Below are 20,511 nucleotides of genomic sequence, written 5' to 3'. Positions count from 1 at the left end.
TGTTGCTTGGGTGGGTGAAGGTATACCATAACAAAAAAAGAACTTATTAGAACCCTCTCTTCTTCTTCTTCAACTAGTTGTTGTGGCTCAGAAAGCCGTACAATCCTATACCCACCGCCATTGTTATGGCCTCAACAACTCTCCGATGGAATCCTCTACTCCCCCCAAAACTACAAACCCACTTCCTCCTCCCCCGCACCACTCCCAACCACTTCAACTACTCCTCAAACTCACCTTCTAACTTCCTCGTCGTCCAAGCCTTCCGTCGCAACGATTTCGATGGCTTCGCTAAACGCATGGCCTCCGGAGAAGCCTGGAGAGACGCCTGGCGTACTGCCAATGATGGTTTTGAGCGATTCCTCTTCGAAACTAAGAAAACCGCCGAACGACTCGACCGTCGGTACGATGTCTCTCGCCGCCTGAGCTCCGTCGCTCAATCTGCGTATTCACGAGCCCGGGAAATTGATAGAGAACTCGAGATTGGATCGCGTTGGCGAGCTTTTTCAGTGGATTTTAGCAGAAACTTGCCTAGGGTTTGTGAATTTGTGAATTTTTTTAAGAGAGTTATTAATTTCGTAAAGTTTTAATTTTTAATTCGTTGATTGGTTTGCTTTTGTCCGTACAGTACAGGAAGCAGTTGTCTGATTTTTTGGATACTCCATTAGGAAGGGGTTGTGCTGTAAGTTTCCATTAAAAACTTTACAACTGCCATGAATGATTGTTGTGCTGATTTTTTAGTATTGGGGCTTATTATAGCAACATTTAATCACTGAATTGTGTTTTATATGATTAAGATAATCTATGTTCTTGTTGTTAGTTATGCCAAATGAATATGAAGATTATCACAATTTAATTACTGAATTGTGTGTATTATATGATTATTATAATTTAGTAATATAAAGATCATAGCTTTCCTGGGTTTGTAGAAATTTAGTGTCAAGAGCTATGTATGGATGTGTATAAGTGAACCATTTTTAGTCGGTTTTTAGTTATGCCAAATGAATATTGTAGAGTTGCAAAGTCACATGAAGGGGTTGCGCTGTAAGTTTCCATCAAAATCTTTACAACCGCCTTGAATGATTATAGTGCTGAATTTAATCAGTGAATTGTGCGTTTCATAATTTAGTGATACAAAGCTCAAAAAAATTATGCTTTTTTTGGTCTTGGGATGATTGAAATTCAGTGGAGTAATTGGACTTCTCTATAGTCAAAGATCTATGTTCTGGTTGTGTATATATGACCATTATTGCAAATTATAGCAACATTTTGATCACTGAATTGTGTGTATGATAAGTTTCCATCAAAAACTTTACAACCGCCGTGAATTGTCTTTATAAGATAAGATAATCATCAATTTGGTGATTCAAAGTACAAAACTTACATGCTTTTGGTGTTGGGACTTGGGATGATAGAAATTTAGTAATTGGACTTCTCTATAGTCAAAATTCTATGTTCTGGTTGTTAGTTATGGTAAATGAACTTGATGATTATTGCATTTTATAGCATCATTTATTCACTATATAAATTGTGTATGTGATAAGATTTTTACAATTTAGTAATGTAATGATCATAACTTTTCTGGGTTTTGTTTTGGGATTGTAGAAATTTAGTGTCAGGAGCTTTATGTATGTATATAATTGAACCATTTATAGTCAAAAATCAATGCTTTGGTTTTTAGTTATGCCAAATGAATATTGTAGAGTTACAAAGTGATAAACTTTTCTGGTTTTGGAAATTTTGTGCCAAGAGCTGTGTATGACAAATGATTATTGTGTTGAATTTTTTTTTGTATCGTAAACTTTACACTGCCATGAATGATTATTGTGCTGATTTTTTTTTTTTTTAAGTATTGGGGATTATCATAGCAACATTTTATCATAATTTAGTGATACAAAGCTCAAAAAGTTTATGCTTTTGGTCTTGGCATGATTGAAATTTAGTGGAGTAATTGGACTTCTCTATAGTCAAAAATACATACACAGTGTCAAGAGCTGTGCATGTATAATTTGAACATTTTACAGTATAAAAATAAATGGTGGGGTTTTCAGTTATGGCAAATGAAATATGAATTGATGGCATTTTTTACGATTTTGCAGACAATTTTCTTCATTTGGTTCGCATTATCAGGATGGCTCTTCCGGTTTTTGATATTTGCAACATGGGTATTACCATTTGCTGGTCCTCTTCTCATTGGAACATTTGCCAATAGCCTTGTTATAAAGGTAATCATATCAATATGTCTCTATTCTTAAACTTTGGATTTCTTCTATTGATTCTTTAGTTTGAATTGTTACTAAGCAAATTGGCTTCATAAAGTGTAGTTGTACAAATTTCTTAATAAAATATTGCTTTACTTGTTGGACAGGGATCTTGCCCAGCTTGTAAGAGACAATTTGCTGGTTACAAGAATCAAGTGATACGTTGCACTAGCTGCGGAAACACAGTGTGGCAGCCCAAAAGTGGCGGCGGTGGCAGCGGTGGGGGCAGTGGTGGCGGTGGTATTGGGGACTTCTTTTCGGGAAATAGCAGAGGCAACAACACATCATCAAAATCAGGACCTGAGATCATCGATGTAGAGTTTGAAGAGAAATGAATATCAACAGAGTTTACTTTGTAGTTGAAAAAAAGTAGTAGTAACTAATTCATTTTCCCTATATTTTTGCTCACATTTTTAGTTCGATGGTGTAAATTAGGTCTTATATTTTTATAATAAATATTTTGAAGAAAAGTTAATATTATAAATTTTGTACACAAGTAAAAAAATAAAAATTGATCTTTGGCTATGAAATTCAAAAATCTTTTGATCATTTAAATATTCTCAAGTACTTTCCAAAAAATTCTAAATTAAATAAACTATTTATAAATCCACAAGAAATACCTATCAACAAACAAACAAAACATTGTCTAGTCCAACTTTTGCAATGAAATGCAAACTCATATATTGCATTTTTCTTCAACCCAAACTATAAGTAAAGAGAGTTTGGGGATGTGGTTTGAAACTAACTATACAAGAGATTAGAATGGCCATGACTTCACTTTTCTATATAACCCTCAATTTTTAAACCTTTAAGCCGCTTTACAGGTGCATCAATCAACAACAAGCACTCACAGCGAAATGCCTTACGGTTCTCTAAATTCAAAAATAGGTGGTGTTTGGTAATAAAATTCCATCACTTTTTACAGTGAAACTCCTATGCAACAGCCAAGGGAAAGGGGGCTCGGGGAGTGTCTGTTTGCCGTCTCATTCATTTCGGATTGAATTGTACTTTTCGGAAAGGGTTGGTGACTTGGTTATTTCATTTGTTAGGTTCTTGAACCTAAGGCTGCAGTCTCCACCACTGCAGAATAACATGAATTTACATCATCAGAAGGGTTATTGGCATTTGATGGCATAGTAATAAATTAGCGGTGAATGCTTTTTAGACTAATTTCGGTTCGGGGCAAACCTTATTCGATTCAAGGAAGCAATAGCTCTAAGGGCGCTGCGAATCATGTCTTCATTACGGTCTACTTCTTGCTTGACAGCATCTTGTTTTGGCTTGAAATTAATGGTTTTTTGAAGAGGGTCCACCAAAGAGTCGAGAACTGAAATTGCAATGAATAGTATACGAGTCATAAATTTGCAGGATGCTGAATTGAAGAATTAACATGATCATCTAATTACCAACCTGCCAGAACCGCTGATGGGCATTTTTCTGAAAGCTTTGAAAGAATCAGATGGCAAGGCATTTTAACATCATAGTGATCTGCACAGAATGCCAGAAATTTGAATCAATTCAAGATCGTAGTAGTAATACGAAGACTAATAAAAACATATCTTTTATATTAAGTACTCACCATCAAGACCAGATCTAAGGTAAGGAACAATGAAAGATGATGGATTCACTTGATCTAGACAGCTGTCCAACAATGTGTCCACGCATTCAAAAGCAGCCTTTCTTAACTCAAGGCCATCATCCACAATGTGCTTAAATGGACCAAGATCAACTGTCCTTATCAATTCTTGCTGCACAGAGTTTTTAAGAACAAAAATATCAGAGTCGAACAATGTCCAGTAGACATGCCACAAATTACAGAACTTTAATTTACCTTAACAACTGTTTGATCATAGAGAAGTGGCAGCAACTCAGGGAGAAGCCCCTTGATAAGGTTTGGCTTATTGTGAGCAAATGTACTCAAAGCCAAAACAGCTGCACGCCTAACATGCTGCCAAAGAATTTATATCAAATCAGTCAAATCTAAAACCAACTACTCACAGATGAGGAGAGGAGGAATGTTTAATTAAAAATGCAAGACTTACCCGATCATCATCTTTAATAAGCATCAAGAACGATGAGATCTCAGGGTATATAATGTCGTCTATCTTCTCTGGGCGCTCAACTACTGAATATTTCACCGCAATGACAACTGTAGCCCTAGTGAATGCAGCTGGACTAGTTGTTCGGATCTTCAGAAATATAGATGGTGACTGAATATTAGCAACCGGTCTAATAATTTTATCATGCATTAATTAAACATTAATGTACAAAAGTCTGTTGATACCTTAAGTGCAGGAACCAGTTTTGCAGGTTCAATAAGAGCAATTTTACCCAGACACTCAGCTACAACGTTACGAACACCCTCTTCATCACTTTCACAGTGATTAAATAGTAACTTAAGAATCTTCTCAACACTAGAATCTTGGAATTCTGATTTATCTACAGATTGCCTAACTATGACCTGCAATAATAGTAAACTAGAAATTCATCCAAGAGAGTTCTCAGAAAATAACAACAGGACCTTCCCTAGACGTATGGTGCAAGATATCATACCTCCTTTAAGGAATGAAGCAATAGATACTGTTTCTTCTGCTGATTGTCAATCTGATCCAAAATAAAAGGTAAGTACTTGGATAGATTACCAACAGCAATATTGCCAAGAGCATACGAAGCTGCAGACTTTATCTCTTCAAAAGGTGATTGAAATGACTCGATAACTATGTTTTCTATATGTGGATGAGAGCTTAGATCTTTCCTTCTGCCAATCTCCCCCAGACACAATAAAGAAAGGTGCTGCTTGGCCTGAAATATGATATCGAAAGCAAACTCAAATTTATTTCTTTGTTTTTAAAAGTGAAATGTACAGAGAAGATATCCTAAGGATGCTTACTGAGTTGGAACTGCTGTCATCTTTGAGAATTTCTGTAAGCATTTTTACTGTAGATGAATATTTTTTGTCACCTGCAGCAAGGCAAAGAACAGCCACGCACTGGGCTATTGAATACAAAGCTTGCTTTGCAACACCACCAGCTTGGGGGGATGGTTTAGCACTTGAAAGAAGGGATTCAAGCAAGGCATCAAAACTTGTGTTCGCAGAGTAGACCAAAGCAGCAAAGAAGTTTTGCAGAGCCTGCAGTATTTAAAAAATAAGTCTTTAAACATGCAAAATATCTAGATCGAGATTTAACAGCAAAGTGCACGTGCAAATTACCAGCAGGGCATGTCCTTGAAGCAATGAGCTTTTGATCAATGTTAATGCTTGAGGAAGAACTTTGTTTCTAACAGCCGTACCAATAACCAAACTTGATCTCTTGTCAGACATTAAGGTGCAGCAGAGTTCCAAAGCAAGAGCCGTCATATGCAAGTCTGAATCACTGAGAAATCAATGAAATATTAGAGCCACGTCTGGATAAACTTAAATGAGATTGGATAAGCAAAAATAAAAAATCAAATAAAAAAGGTGGAGTAGGTTGAAACCTTATCAGAGTAGAGAGTTCCACAATGATAACCTCGTACGCAGGGGAAGCAATTTTATCGCCATAAGCAACTATGAGGGAATTAAGGGTCCCTAATGTTGCCTGCCTTAAAGCCCGATTAGCCTATTTAGCAAGAGAAGTGAAGTTCAGAAATTTGAACAAAAAATATGTACTATGGTCATGGTGGTAATAATATGATTATATATTGATCTATTCATAAGAATAAGTTACAAACTCTCTTACCTTTCTTAAGAATGCAGTCAGTTCAGTTATTACTTGCTCCAAAACACACGAAAGGTCTATTTGCAACGGAGAAGCAGCAATCACAGCAAATGCCTGGAAGTAAAACGATGAGCAAATGTGTACTAACATAAAGCTAGTGGGAATTTGGTGTTTCCCCCCCAAAAAAAGAAAACTCAAGCCAAAGAACTTGTGGGTATTGCATAAAACAAATAAACATACACCCACCTTTACAGCAGTTAGTCTGGTTATCTCATTACCCATCCTATCAACAAGCACAGGAAGGCATGAAGGTAATTCTGCTTTCAGGTTATCACCAAATGTTGAAACAACGAGTCCCATGCAAGTGATAGCACACTCCTTGACCTCCTGGATAAGCACAAAATGTGAGTCGCAGTAAATCCTCTGAAATATTTCTTAAACAGGAATACTACTGACCTGATCTTGATCTTGATTTGTCAAACGTGACATTATGGCATCATAGAGTGGGCGAACATAAGGTTTAAAGTCAAAACCATTCCCCTACATCAAAACATCATGTACACAATTAAACAACAGACGCACAAGATCCTGGAGTCTTACAGAGTACCAATTAAACTCACTTCAATGTTAGGGCGAACAACACGAACGAGTTCCCCGCATACTCTTAATGCTTCAGCTGTCACTTTGTAATAACGCTCACCTACAGCTGATAAAACAGGACTAGAAAGAGCCTGCAAAATAAAATAAAATAGAAAAACATCACTGAAGTAAACAAAATTGCAAAATAAAGCAAATTCCTTAAACAGAGTATTTATAGCATTCCACTGCAAAATAAAAGAGAGAAGAAAAATGCAATAAACAATATTCTTAAAGAGTGCAACATCCCATTACAAAAAAGAAGCAAAGATACAAGAAGCAAGAAAATAACATGTCTTATATGAAAATTATTTAAGATCAAAATTTAATATGGACAAAACCATAGTTGAATGTAATTCATGCACAGAAGGGAAGAAAAAACAGTAATATTTTGTACAGTAAATAAGTTAGTCCTTTAAAAGAAAATTTGAAAAATCTCTTTGACACATCAACCAAGTTAGTTTACTGAGGTTTTGCAACAAAAGATCATAAAAAATGACAACACATAACAAAATATATATATATATACTGATTTAAAAGGAAAAAATAAGAACATCTACTTTTCTAGGTTTCAAGCATATCTATATCCATACATCAAATTCTCCTGATTGTGTTCTCCACCCTGCACTAACTAAGAAGGGCAGTGATGTTTACCTTGACATGAGGATGGAAAACAGACGGAAAATGTGAAGCCAAGACCAATCTTGTGAAAATAAGAGCTTCTATCTTCAAGTTTGAGGTAGAAGATTTGTCCTGTATATGATCATTGAAAACAACATAGGGGATGGGAAAAAATATTAACACCAGATGTAATATTATAAATATCAGAAGATAGATTGAAATCTCTGCTTCAACATTGTACTTACATTCAAAGCCTTTTCAATTCCTGGAATGAGGGATCCAATGTGATCTGCCAGGCAATCTGGCAAGACAACAACAAGTTCTTTCAAAACAGAAAATGCACCAACCTGCCAAGGTAAAATGTAATGCTTAAAAAACAGGTCTGAAACAAATGCATAAAAAATCGACATGAGAAATCTCTACCTTTGTTTTAATAGACTTTTCACGCAGTTGCCTGTTTATAGACTTGATAATCTTTGGCACCTCTTGCTTCAGCAACCATCTTGGACTGCACATAAATGAATTTAAGCATTGATACTAGTCCATCAATAGGAAACCAATGAGAGGTAACTGAAGAAACCGATGAAATGTGCCAAAAGAATACATCTTTTTCCACAGCTTATTACATTTACAAGCAATATTATGAATGGGGCCTACTGAGAGGGGGTCAAGAGTGGGGAGAGAGTATATGTGGGTAGCTTGTTATAAACACTGCGCTTTGCACCATGAAAATCTTATGTTATGGCTTGTTAGTGTTGCTATGTTTAAAAAAGATATATGTGAGTAGAATTAGATGTGCAAAATTCATATATATGATATTATTCAATTTGACCAAAAAAAACATTAGTCCCCCATAATTTGCCAAAAAACAACACAAACCCATGCACATATCAAAAAGGATAAGGAAAAGAGCTAAAAGTAAGGTTGCGGAATTTTGAGGATATGTAGAAACTATAATAATAACTAAATACATACATACATACAATCTGGGTCAAGTACAAACATATAAATAAATAAAGAAGCTTGCCTTAATTCATTGATGTCAATCTGCCCTTTTGTAACATTTCCAGTTTGACGCAACAGTTCAATGAATGTATTGAATACGTCCATCTGCAGCAGAGAAATATAAGATAACCAGCCCACAAACACACTACAAAAAAGGTAAAAAAAAATGAAAAACAATTATGCACATAGAGAACAATGGGACTTGCCTTGACATTTTCCTCCCTCTCCTTAAATCTCTCAATCAATTTTGGGCAGGCCTGACGAAGCATAGATAAAATATTTAATGCAAGATCCATGAAGCAAAATTAAAAGGAATAAATAAATAAATAAAATCTATATTACAACTTTATAGAAATACAGGTATCAAAAGCAAGCACAACAATACCTCCTCATACAATTTTGCAAGCATCTCAGGACGAGATACAATTAATGCCGCTAAGCATTTAGCAGCAGCTCTTCTAACTTTCCAGCTGACATCTTCATCATCAGTATACTCGTTTGCACTCTCACTACAAAATATTAAACACCAACCGTTAAAAAGACATATTGATTAAGAGTCGTGAATTACCCTCAAAGACAGATTTAGGACATACTCGTCTTCTTCTTCTTCAAGACTATCGTTATCTGTATCCTCTTCCATGTTATCAGTGAAGTTAGGATCATAACTTAAGTAGTCCAGATTAAGATGAAGAATTTCATCACAGTAGGATGAAATATCCCTGGGGCACCTCAGAAGAAAACTTTCAAGTGCCTGCAGTCAAAATAGTCCAGAATAAATAATACAACGAATGTTCAGCATTGGCATGTAAAAATATTCAGCAAAAAAAAAAAAAAGTGCAAAGTGTAAACATTAACAATAAAACAAAAGAGCACCAAAAGTAAAATAAAGGAAAAATAATTCATGTACCTGCAAGCTGTACTCCCGAAGTTCCTCATCATTCTCTGATGCACTCGTGCAGTAATTGATCAGAACAGGGACAGTGTCAGAAAGATGGGGTCCAAACCGATACCCAACAGCCCGACTGAAGCACATACAAGAACTCATCAGCAAAAGAAAATTTTGAATTTTAAACAATAAGAAACACGGAACGTGAAAAGATATTTAGAAGACAGAAAATAAACATTTTGACACTCACCTTAGAGCACCAATCATCTGAATGTTTGTGCGGGTCATTTCTGATTTTGCACCTTTATTTCTCAAGTTCTGAACAACTTGAACTGTTGCCTTCGCTAACAAATCATCGGACAAGCTTGAAGCAAGAGATGCTGAAAGAAAAAGATCATAAGTTAAAACTTTTTTTTGGAAAAGAAACTAAGGGGGCGTTTGTTATGGAAATAAGTGTTAGGATGTGGGGGCATTTGAATTAAATCCTTTGTTTAGCGTATTTTTTTAGGTGGGGATGTAGTGGGGCCCACAAACATTTAGTGGGTAAAGTGAATAATTTTGTAAACTTGAGTTTCACATGCCCCCACATGTGACTCCCTTGCTCACATTCCCGTGTAAACAAAAACCAGCACCAAACACCCCCTGAGTTTATTGTATATTATAATTCCATTACAACCAGTGGAGCTTCTAGTCAAAACAAGACTTAGAAAAACAAACTTCAAATGAGAAAACAAACAACACTTAGCAAATATTATTAAATGAAGAGTTCAGAAAACAATCAACTATAGCATAAAGTATTACATTGATCTTACCAATACATGCAACAGTTTTTTTTCTGACACTGGCTTGATTAGAGCTCAACTGGGACAAAAGTGCCCCTAACAGCAGCTCATGGTCAGTTGCCATAAGATTTCCAAATTTATGCAGGACATCGCATAAAATGTCAAGACATTCACATTTTATCTCTGTGCTTGTACCCTGTACAAAATAAGTGCAGTAAGTGATTAGTAAGAAGCCTTAACAAGCATTTCTTTTTAGTCGGGAAAAAGAATACACGATAGAATTAACAAGAGAAGATGTGTAAAGGATGAACTAAGTAAATAATAGCCCAGTAATCATACAAAACATCTACTACAGAATGACTTTATAAACTAAATTCCCATATACAAGAATGAGTAAGAAAGCTCACAGTGCCAGTAATCCCTTTAATCAACTGTCGCAAAATTGAAACTAGAATAGATTGTGCAAGAGATTGAGTAGCAATTTCGGCAACAATAGTCTTTAAAGCTATGCTTGCAATGTCACGATGTTGATCCTTTCCATTCAACAATTTCTCACAAAGTTTATTGGTCATTTCCACAACTCGTGCTTCGCTGACCTTCTTCACCAATGGAGCAAGACTACAAGAACACACGAAAATGTGAGCAAATTTAGATAGCATTTTCCATTTAGTTTCAAATAATTCACTAACAGCTACAACAATGTAAAGTGGGTATACAGAGAAAATATTGTACCACTTCACAGCCAACCCAGATACATCGCCGGCAACATCATCAAGCTGCTGAATGATGATGTTTGACAACTTAACCTCTAAATCAGTATCAGCTTTGAAATTATCTCTGTTCAACTCATTCAAGAGATCAGAAGTTGCCATGTATCTGTAATCTTTATCCTTGCCCGTCATCTGTATACAAGTTTAAAACTCAATCATCTATCACAAAAGACAACATTGTAATTGCACAAAATCATTGTTCACAACTCAAAAATATACCTTTTCCAGTATACTGGTTAAAGCCAAACTCGCCATAGCTGCACAACTATACAACTACGTGCTGCCCGCCAAATTCAGCAAATGTCAATATCTCAATATAACAAGCTGGAGAAAAAAAGAAAGAAGTGTACCAATCAATAACAACAGCTCTCATTATATATTCTTTACATAAAATATAGAGGCTCTGTTTGTTTAAACTTTTACTTTTCCTTATAGCCAGAAGTATAAATTAAGTATAAGCTTAGAATTATTATATGGAAATCTTTTTTCTAATAAAAATTACTTTTCAAATTGTTTGAATATCAATAAAAAGAAAAAAAAATTTAGGAATTATGTAAATTATTTTATTAAAAAATGATTCTTCCTTCTTTATCCAAACAGCCCTAAGAGCTTATAGAAGCTAAACCAAACGGGACTATGACTGAATCCAAATTTGATAATACACCTAAGTTTATGCACCATAGCACCACATTGTGTATTATAGAACAAATCAAAAGAAACAACTCCATCAATTTCGAAAGAAAAAACAAAACAATCAGCCGATCCCAATTTCATTATCAAACCAACCCTACCCTTAACAAAAATCAACAATGCCAAGTGAAACACGTACGAAGAATCAAAACAATTAAAACTTCAGAAACCGAATAAATTCAATGAAAATTATCTTAATAGAATTATAAAATGCAAGAAACTTAGGGTGAACTCTTGATCTGCGTTTAATTGATGAGAAAATCAAATTAAAATAAAACATCAAAAAAAAAAAAAACCAGAAATCAAGAAGTAAAGAAAGAAAGACTCACCAGAAATTAGAGACCGTCGGAGGTGGGAAATGAACTGAGTCAGTGTAAGGAAAAAGCTCACGAGTTCACTCACTCTCTCTTCTCTATCGCTCTCGGTTTGGGTAACAGTGTAGGGCTGAGGAGTTGAAAGTGTTGAACTTTGCTCTTATATATTTGGGGATTTACAACTGAGTTGTGTCTCAACTTGGATAATGGTATTCTAGCCAAACACTGGACGAGGTTACTTCTATTCCAATCCGGGGTAGTGTTAACCTCGCATTTTGCTAAACATGAAAATAATTATTTTATTATGAGCATTGTTATTGGGTACTATTAATGTCTAACATTTCTATAGAGGTTGCTTCACGATTAGTTAACAATATTTCTTAAGGGCTCGTTTGTAACGTCGTATTAAGTCGTATTGTATTGTATTATATTGAATTATATTTTATACAATATTTTTATGTAAAACTATATGTGGTATTAACTTTTATGGACACCTAAATGTATAATATTTTAGTATAAATTAAAGTTTAACATAGTATTATATAAAAATATGATATATATAATCCAATTCAATACAATACAATACAATACGACCTAATACGGCGTTCCAAACGAGCCCTTAAAGTTATTTTTTTAAATTATATGGGACTCGATATTTAATTACATTAGTAGTATGAGGTTAGACTTTTTAGCGATTCTCTTTTATTATTGGCTAAATACCATTTTGAACTCTTATTCTACAAAAATTATTGATTGGATTATCTGTTTTATTAAATGATAAAATGAACCTTATATTTTTCAAAATAGTACAAATAAAACCGTGAACTATTTTTTTGTCAAAATAAAATTTACTAATAACTCAATTAAGAGGTGTTATGATAAAATCGGTTATGTTCGTGCTAGAAATTATTTTCAAGTTGGTTATATAAATATCAAAAATTAAAGTAAGTGTCTTATTTTTACCATTTATAAAAATACATTGTTTCTTTATTATTTAATAAAACAGAGAGACTAATTAATTATAAATTTTAAAGTGTTATAAATTATTGGTTGTATTATTAGGATAATTATATTATAGCTTCATTCATTATGATTAAATATATATATAAATTTATGTTATTTAGACTTTTTATTTTTTATGTCCTTATTTATTAATTTTTTTGTCGATAAATTTTTACTCATTCGCTTTTTTTAAATTATTTTTTATCACATCTGAGAACCGAAATATAAGTATAAAAGAAACTCTAGGTTGTTAAGTAAAAAAAAAACTTTAATTTATGTAGTTTCCTAACACAAAATTATGAAAATAATAATAATATAAAACATTCAATAAATATAAAATATTTTTTAAAAACTAAAAATATATATTATTTATTTATTATAGTATTATTTTATTTTTTTAATAACATATGATAAATAAGTTAATATACTTTAGAACAAAGAAATTTATTATATAGTTTGATAATCAAAATTCATAACATTTTTTTCTAAAAATTGGATTCTATTAATTTTAACATTTTTTTAATGAATAACTTTAACTTTTATCTCAACTTAAATTAACGAATTCTAGCCAAACACCAAATGTGGGTAGTGTTAATCTTGTAGTTGCCAAACAAAAAAGAAATTATTCTATTTTTTATGTTTTATTCTTCATTCTTTTTATTATCTTGAATAATTCTTAATATTTTGAACTATAAATTTTATTTTATGTAATGATTTAAAGTATTTTAGACTATAATTGTATTTGGACTATTTTAAATTTTCAAATTTTGTTTTAACGGAGAATAAGATGAGTGTGGTAGAGATTAAGAAGATATTACACGCCAATTCCCCGCCAAATTAACGGTCATAACCATATAAACTACTTTAGTTTTGTATTTAGTAATTTCGTGCTAGATTACTTAGAATATTTTTTTTATTCTTTTTTCTACAAGTAATTAATTTTTTATTTTTTATGGAAGTTTCTCACATTACTAAGAAATAGAGATTCTAGAGATATTTGTTATTTGGTAATGTAATTAATGATTGTAAAGTTTTGTTTCCTAAGTTTAGAGATGTTTGTGTCTATTTTGTAAAGCAATCAGCGAATAAAGTAGTTTATAGTTTTGCTAGAACTTCTTTACTCTATCTTGATTGTATTTTCAGTTTGGCGTCTGTGCCAACTGATTTGTTACCATTGTTGGTAGCAGAATTTGATGGTTTTACCATTCAAAAAACAATATTCTTATTCATTAATAATGAATTACTATAACTTTTTGGGGCTTTTTTTATTTTTACACTTTAAAGTAGTTTTTTTTTACATTTTTACAGAATTCCACATAAAAACTCTCATAGCAACTAACGGAACAACCTAAATCGCAACTAAAATTTACATAGCAATCCACATAAAAATCACCGGAGAAATCCAAACCGTAAATTAAAAAAAAAATTTTAAAAAATAATATATGGGATAATTTCTCTAATTTTTTAGGCAGGCAATATTTCTAAAATTTCTCGTGCTAAAGAATAAGTAAGACACTTCTCATGACCCTTTTTATAGACTTTAAATCTACTACAAATCTTTGATTTTGTATTTGGTAATAATATGTTAAACTCTCATTGAACTTGAAAATTTAAATTTTCTTTAATATTATATTAATTTTCATGGAGGCTTTTCCTAGCGATTCTAACATGTAATAAGTAAGAATAAAGGTTGATAGGGTTGCACATTTGGGCAGGTTTTGTTTTGACTACAAATTTTAGGTTTTAGATATTTCATTACTAAACCCCCACTTAGTGACCGAGTTTGGGCAGGTGTGGACAATTTGGTTTTCGGTGGATTTTGGATTGTGTTGGACATAATGGGTTGCCTTTATTGCTAGAATGTATTGTTGCTCCAAAATTTGGATGATATTAGTGACAACTTTTAATACCCTATCAGGTTGCGTGATAATATCCGAGATAGGTGGTCCCCATCAGTCGATGCATATAAAGGGAAAAGGACTATAGCTTGTCCCTTCCATACCAACGGCAAAGCGAGTTTCCCATAAAGTAAATAATCTTTGTAATTTCCCCACTACCTTTTATGGCATACCCTCACCTATCACATAATCAGTGGACAGGTCTTGTCCACATGCATCTACTACCTGATTTGTGCTTAGACTGAAGGCCCAATAGAGGGAAAACCCTCCACAAGAAGGGGAGAACACCCTAGAAAAGCCACATTTAAGTCAACTTTTCAGCAAATGCCCTTCTTTAACAAGGTCCATTTATTCAATGTGGCCTAAAGAGAAAAAGAAGTGAAATGCCATTATATGGAATAGATTGAGTGAGCCAAAACACTAATTTATTGCTTGGATGGCTACTTGGGGAGGTTATAAACTAGAGATCGACTTGTTTGATTTGGAATCACTGTTGAAGATAGATGTCTGATATGTGAAAATGCTATTGAAACACATGTCCATCTTTTTTTAATGTTGCTACTATAGGGGTATCACTCAAGAGCTACTCAGATGGTTGTAGATTAAATCTAATCAATATATGTTGGCTAATACTCTAAAATGGATAAGGAGAAGCAAGAATTCTAGGATGAGAAAAAATATCTATATTGTTTACTAGTACAACAGTACATATGATATGAAGAGTGAAAAATGAGGCGGTATGAAATCAAATTATGTATACCATTCCTTACATTGTACAAAAATTTCAAAGTATAATAATAGTGAAATTGTATAAAATAGATATAAAAAAAATTAGTAAGAAAGATAGAGGTTGGTTTTGTAAGATTTTCCAGAATTAAGTTTTTACTTTTTTGGCTTTTTGTGTTCAGCCAGCATGTTTGGCAAATTTGTATTAGTTGAAGTTTTGCAAGGTCTATTCCTATTTTTTCTATGAATAAGAACACTATTTTCACTGTAAACAAGGACAAACTTACACCAAAGTAAGATAGTGCAGTTACCCACCCTAAAAAATGATCAACCTTCATTTTGCTCTTGTAATTTTTTAAAATACCATTTTATATGCTTAAATTCTTCTTATAATTTTATTTTTTATTTACGTGCCTCCTTAAAATTTTAAAAGTTGCTCACCCTAAATTTTAATTATAGGTCCATCCCTAATTGTAAAAGGATTCGAGAATTCAATATTTAAGCAAAAAATATTGTCAAACTCTCTAAGTAATGTATGATAAATGACTCTAATTCAAATTAAAAATTCCATATCAAGTTGATTTAAATTAGAGTATGAAAGACGGTCTAAAATCACGTTTACAAACATGCTCTAATTTTCCAATAGCCATTACTCTAGCAAAATTATATGCAAAGACGACGCACACTTGCCCCTTGTTACCGCTAGAGGTCTCCACGTGTACAAACAACCATCGACTCATGGGCAGGGCCTCACCTAATAGGTCCAATGTAAATATATTACTTGTATTCACTTTATTAGTGGGCCAAGTTTACATGAAACCCTAGCCTATAAATATAGCGTGATACTTGCATGCAAATGATCGATTTTCCTTTTGGAAAGTTAAGGCAAAAGAGTTAGGTTTCATAAACTAGACAAAAAATACTTATGTGATACTCGAAGGTTTTTCTAGCCAAATAATATTGACTCGTGAACTAGAATTTGCTAATACCCAAACCATGTAAAAATCCTCATTTCAATATTTATATTTCATTTATTTCTTTAGCGTTAATTTCATTTAAATCATTTTTTAAAAATTTCAATAAATATATTGGTACTTTCATTGAGAGTTAAAGAAAGATTTGAAGCCAACGTCACCAATTTTGCCGCTCGCAATAGGGACACTATCATGGATGATGGTGATCTGCCTCCCATTATACGCGCCAAGATGGATATTGTTAGAGATGGAGAGACATCAGAAGTGAGCAGTCGACCTGCCAAAAAGAACCAGCAACATGAGAAATACGTTGATGAGGATCCCATTGACGAAGAAGACTAAGAAGAACATGACGATGATCTTGAAGACAATGGAAATAATAAAAACAATGAAGAGTATTATTATGAACCAGATCCCGAGGTAATTCGGATGGCTCAGGAACTCGTCGAGACCAAATAAAAATTGACAGCATAAGAGGAATTCTCACGTCAAATGCAAAAAATAATGGCATGGTAACAAGCCTAGATCGATCCTGAGGAAAACACTCATGAAAAAGCCGACTCTAGAAGAAAATACCACCACATTAAGGCTAACCTTATAGATTTTAGACTTCCTGCTCCCACTAAAGACTAAGAAAAAGGTGTCATGGAGGAACCTGCGAAAAAAACTGCTCCTGATGCTCCACGGGACAATAAGAACATAGCCAACCAACCATTACAGAGAAAGAAGGTCGCCTATGCCCTAAAGCAAAGCTGCCTTATTGATCCACGAGGTAGAGTTGTGCGAAACGATATGCATGGTACTCAACTACTGAGGCCTACCGTTTGGGGATGGAAAAAACCGCCCTAGTGATTCTGTTAACCAACGCGAAAGAGTAGAAATCATCTACCTAGAAGATAGTATGTCAATATCCGACCTCCAAAAATGCTTAAATGTCAAAAGAGATAGAGCCAAAGGTGAAAGGGAAAAACCTCATGGAGGCGACCTTAAGAACAACATCAATGATAGATCCATGAACGAGTTGCTGGATTGGCATACTAGGTGGCTGAAAGATCAGATAGTTGCATTAACTAAGCTCACAGATTGTCTGATCTAAAAACAAAGTGGGATTGTATCTAATTCCGAAAAGGAGGATTCATAACCATGTGTTAGAAGAATAATAGAAGCACTTGGCCTAAAAGCTTTAGAATGCCACAAGTAGAGTTATATGAGGGTATAACGAACCTCGAGGCTGGTCTATCTAAATACAATAGATTGACGCAAGTGGAAAAAGTAAGTGATAATGTGAAATACCTTTGTTTTCCATTAACTTTAACAAAATCCGCTGAAAATTGGTGGAAAAGGTTATCTCTCGAATCCATTCGAAGCTGGAAGGGTCTACAATCTATGTTTAAGAAACAATTCATAACGACAAAGGACTAATATGAAGGTCAGTTCTCTGACCAACGTCAAGCAACACATAGGAGAAAGCCTCAAGATTACATTCATATGATGATGGAAGCAGTAGCCAAAACAAATGTTAATAATGACATGAAGCTAGTGGCCTTAACATCTATAATATATACCGAATCTCTGTTATGGCAGGTGATTATACATGTTGCGACCAAACTAGACCACGAGAGTTGGGTCTACCTTAGAAATCTCATTTTGCTGCTTAGATTGGCTTTTGTGTAAATAACTTGTAATATTTTTTTAAAAAAAATACGGGATCCCGAATATGTAATATTATTTTGGTTTAAAGTTATAAGTTATTACAAGTTAGTTTAATTTATCAGCTATTTTATTTAAATCCATTTGGCTTAGTAGATCCCAATTAACGAGATCAGCATAGAGTAATCATGGCACGTGGTGTTCCTGTTGGAAATTATTTTACCAGGATCTTAGATCTACTCACAAGTATGTTTATTAACATCCTAAATATGAACTTTCTAAAACGATAAATTAAACACATATAAAGTTTAAGAAACCTTACATTGGGTGCAGCGGAATAATAATGACTCCTTCCGTTCAGATATCTAGCCCTTGATTCCTTTCTGTAGCAGAGCATTATCAATATCTGAACCTGGATCTCTTTCTCTGAATCTTTGATGCTGAAGCTCCTTTGCTGATGATCTTTCTTCACGATCTTCCTCACTATGATTGAGGTATCACTTGATGTGTGTGGGCACTACTCTAATCACTAAGAGAGGTTCGAAATATTGAGGAAGAAAAGAGAGAGAGAGTGGCGGCTAGAGAAGAGAGTGGAGGCTCAGTTTTTTCTGATTCAGAAAGTGTGTTATTTTCCTGAAGCCTTCACTATCTATTTATAGCATTCCTCTAGGGTTTGATTTGAATTATATGGCATTAAAATAATGAAAAAATCATTTAAAAAAGCTACAAAGGTGGCCGACCATACACTTAATGGATTGGGCCTTGGGCTTTGCAATTTTGCAATTTTAACACCTTTTGTATCTGATTTTCTCAAAAATGCCAATTTCCTAATTCAATCATTTAAATGCCAATTCTAACTATTTAATAACTATAAATAATTATTAAATAATATTGTCATTTATCATATTTATTAATTGAACCATACAAAGTATCATAATTAACAAATATGCCCCTATAAACTCTTTCTTTACAATTTCGCCCTTACTTAGTGAAAATTTCACAAATAGACATAGTCTAACTTGTGAATTATAATTGATTAATCAAAACCAATTATATGAGTCTTACAAGCAATATTATCTCAACTAGTGGGGGGACCATGGGTCTATATAACCGAGCTTCCAATAAGTAGATCAAGAATTTAGCACTAAAATTCACTAACTTATTAATTCTTCGTTGAATCCACGCATAGAACTTAGAATTGCACTCTCAGTATATAGAATGCTCTATATGTTCCACCATATAGACACATCATTAGTTATCCATTGTTATAATCCTAATTTGATCAATGATCCTCTATATGAATGATCTACACTGTAAAGGGATTAAATTACCGTTACACCCTACAATGTATTTATTCCTTAAAACACTTGACCCCGTATAAATGATATTTCAGCTTATGTGAAATGAGTACTCCACCATTTATGTTCGTTTGGTCAAGCTCGAAGGAGATCATCCTTTGCTTACTATTCGCCAGATAGAAGCTATAGATTCCATGTTTATGCTAGCGCTCCCACTCAATTGCACTACCGTGTTCCCAAAATGTACGTATCACCCTGACCTAAAAGTAGGCTTAACTAACAAATCAAAGAACACGAATAGCCTTTCAAGATTGAGCCTAATCATATCAGGATTAAGATCATTTGATCTAGGATCAACTTAGGCGATATTGACTTGAATAGATATTACGGTAAGTTTAATAAATCTAAGTCAAAGTTCAATATCGGTCCCTTCCGATGCATACTCCATGCATCCAACCTGAGCTTTACTTTAACCAATGTTCTGGAAAGAACATAGTATTTCTCCAAATACAAGTAAACTCGTTGTAGATTATCATATCGGTAAAACCCCGTGTCGATAAATCTAGGAAACTTTATTCACATAGTCATGTTTACTTTCCAATGTGTTGACGGCACAATAAACAAAGGATCAAGTATGTGAAAAGGGTTTCGTATGAATTTATACATTATGTACATATAATCATGAAATAAATCATGTGAACCATGCAACATTAAATGTTATTTCGATCTATATTAATAAGTAAATACGATTATATTGAAATGAGTTTTATTTAGGGCATAAAACCCAACAAACTCCCACTTGCACTAATATAAAACAAAAAGTGCGTTTCAAATAATCTCAACACCTTGATATACAAATCAAGTGTAGTAGTAGTAAACTCCTCGTAATAGGATCTGAAAGGTTGAATTAACCACAACCTTTTCTCCACCATTACTCTTCCTTTAATCACAAAATCATTGATAATGTGAAATTCCTCTCTATATGTTTACTCTCTTGGGATACCGGATTCTATACCTTTGGCAACTACTTTTGGTTAATCGGGAAATTAACACTAGTAGTTTAAGGCAATTTGGAATGGTGCCAAAGATGTATAGAACTTTCCTTAGGCCGAATAAGTACCTTTCCTGTGACTTTAACATTCGGTCTCTCTCGGTAGACACAGAGACTTCGGATAGGTTTTTACACTTCTCCAAAATCACTATTCCACCCCTGGAGTAACCACCATCTTATCAGAAATATTTACTAGCACATAGGCAAATTTCGAAATCTGATATGGTGTAGTCTAAGAGTTTTAAACACACC

At 33.7% G+C, this 20,511-nt stretch overlaps 2 protein-coding genes across 3 annotated transcripts; one reads left to right on the top strand and one right to left on the bottom strand.

Annotated features, from left to right (window-relative positions):
- LOC115717116 (uncharacterized) lies at nt 1-2,788 on the top strand. The gene is made up of 4 exons (XM_030646061.2): nt 1-533; nt 626-679; nt 2,097-2,222; nt 2,366-2,788. The coding sequence occupies exons 1-4, from the start codon at nt 126-128 to the stop codon at nt 2,591-2,593; spliced, it is 816 nt and encodes a 271-aa protein (XP_030501921.2). The 5' UTR covers nt 1-125; the 3' UTR covers nt 2,594-2,788.
- A 68-nt stretch (nt 2,789-2,856) lies between these two features.
- Nucleotides 2,857-11,832, bottom strand: LOC115717115 (cullin-associated NEDD8-dissociated protein 1). 2 transcript variants are annotated; one of them, XM_030646059.2, is made up of 29 exons: nt 11,676-11,832; nt 10,876-10,980; nt 10,619-10,788; nt 10,294-10,504; nt 9,917-10,082; nt 9,355-9,484; nt 9,126-9,240; nt 8,812-8,969; nt 8,604-8,727; nt 8,425-8,475; nt 8,241-8,323; nt 7,637-7,721; nt 7,459-7,560; nt 7,247-7,345; nt 6,577-6,687; nt 6,413-6,496; nt 6,203-6,343; nt 5,978-6,070; nt 5,736-5,857; nt 5,470-5,632; nt 5,149-5,388; nt 4,812-5,060; nt 4,543-4,719; nt 4,301-4,447; nt 4,090-4,206; nt 3,838-4,006; nt 3,669-3,746; nt 3,447-3,585; nt 2,857-3,338 (listed from the first exon to the last, which is right to left on the bottom strand). In XM_030646059.2, exons 2-29 carry the CDS (start codon nt 10,909-10,911, stop codon nt 3,242-3,244), a joined length of 3,657 nt encoding a protein of 1,218 aa, XP_030501919.1. In that variant the 5' UTR covers nt 10,912-10,980; nt 11,676-11,832; the 3' UTR covers nt 2,857-3,241. The 2 variants fall into 2 exon arrangements, with proteins under 2 accessions (XP_030501919.1, XP_030501920.1); XM_030646060.2 differs by having other exon boundaries at nt 10,876-10,936; nt 11,676-11,829.
- Between the last annotated feature and the right edge of the window lie 8,679 nt (nt 11,833-20,511).

Source organism: Cannabis sativa, unplaced genomic scaffold (genome assembly GCF_029168945.1).
Source record: "Cannabis sativa cultivar Pink pepper isolate KNU-18-1 unplaced genomic scaffold, ASM2916894v1 Contig2, whole genome shotgun sequence".
NCBI classification, from domain to species: Eukaryota; Viridiplantae; Streptophyta; class Magnoliopsida; order Rosales; family Cannabaceae; genus Cannabis; species Cannabis sativa.
The sequence above is the reverse complement of the archived record's forward strand: the minus strand, read 5'-3'. Positions and strand labels throughout refer to the sequence as shown.

Excerpts from the sequence above, each read along its gene's own strand:
- LOC115717115 (XM_030646059.2), bottom strand. The coding sequence starts at position 10,911 with ATGGCGAGTTTGGCTTTAACCAGTATACTGGAAAAG. Across the intron at positions 10,505-10,618 it reads TCTGGGTTGGCTGTGAAGTG|TCTTGCTCCATTGGTGAAGA; the intron begins GTACAATATTTT and ends GTGTTCTTGTAG. Across the intron at positions 5,389-5,469 it reads TTCAAGGACATGCCCTGCTG|GCTCTGCAAAACTTCTTTGC; the intron begins GTAATTTGCACG and ends TAAATACTGCAG.
- LOC115717116 (XM_030646061.2), top strand. The coding sequence starts at position 126 with ATGGCCTCAACAACTCTCCGATGGAATCCTCTACTCCCCCCAAAACTA. Across the intron at positions 680-2,096 it reads CATTAGGAAGGGGTTGTGCT|ACAATTTTCTTCATTTGGTT; the intron begins GTAAGTTTCCAT and ends ACGATTTTGCAG. Across the intron at positions 2,223-2,365 it reads CCAATAGCCTTGTTATAAAG|GGATCTTGCCCAGCTTGTAA; the intron begins GTAATCATATCA and ends CTTGTTGGACAG.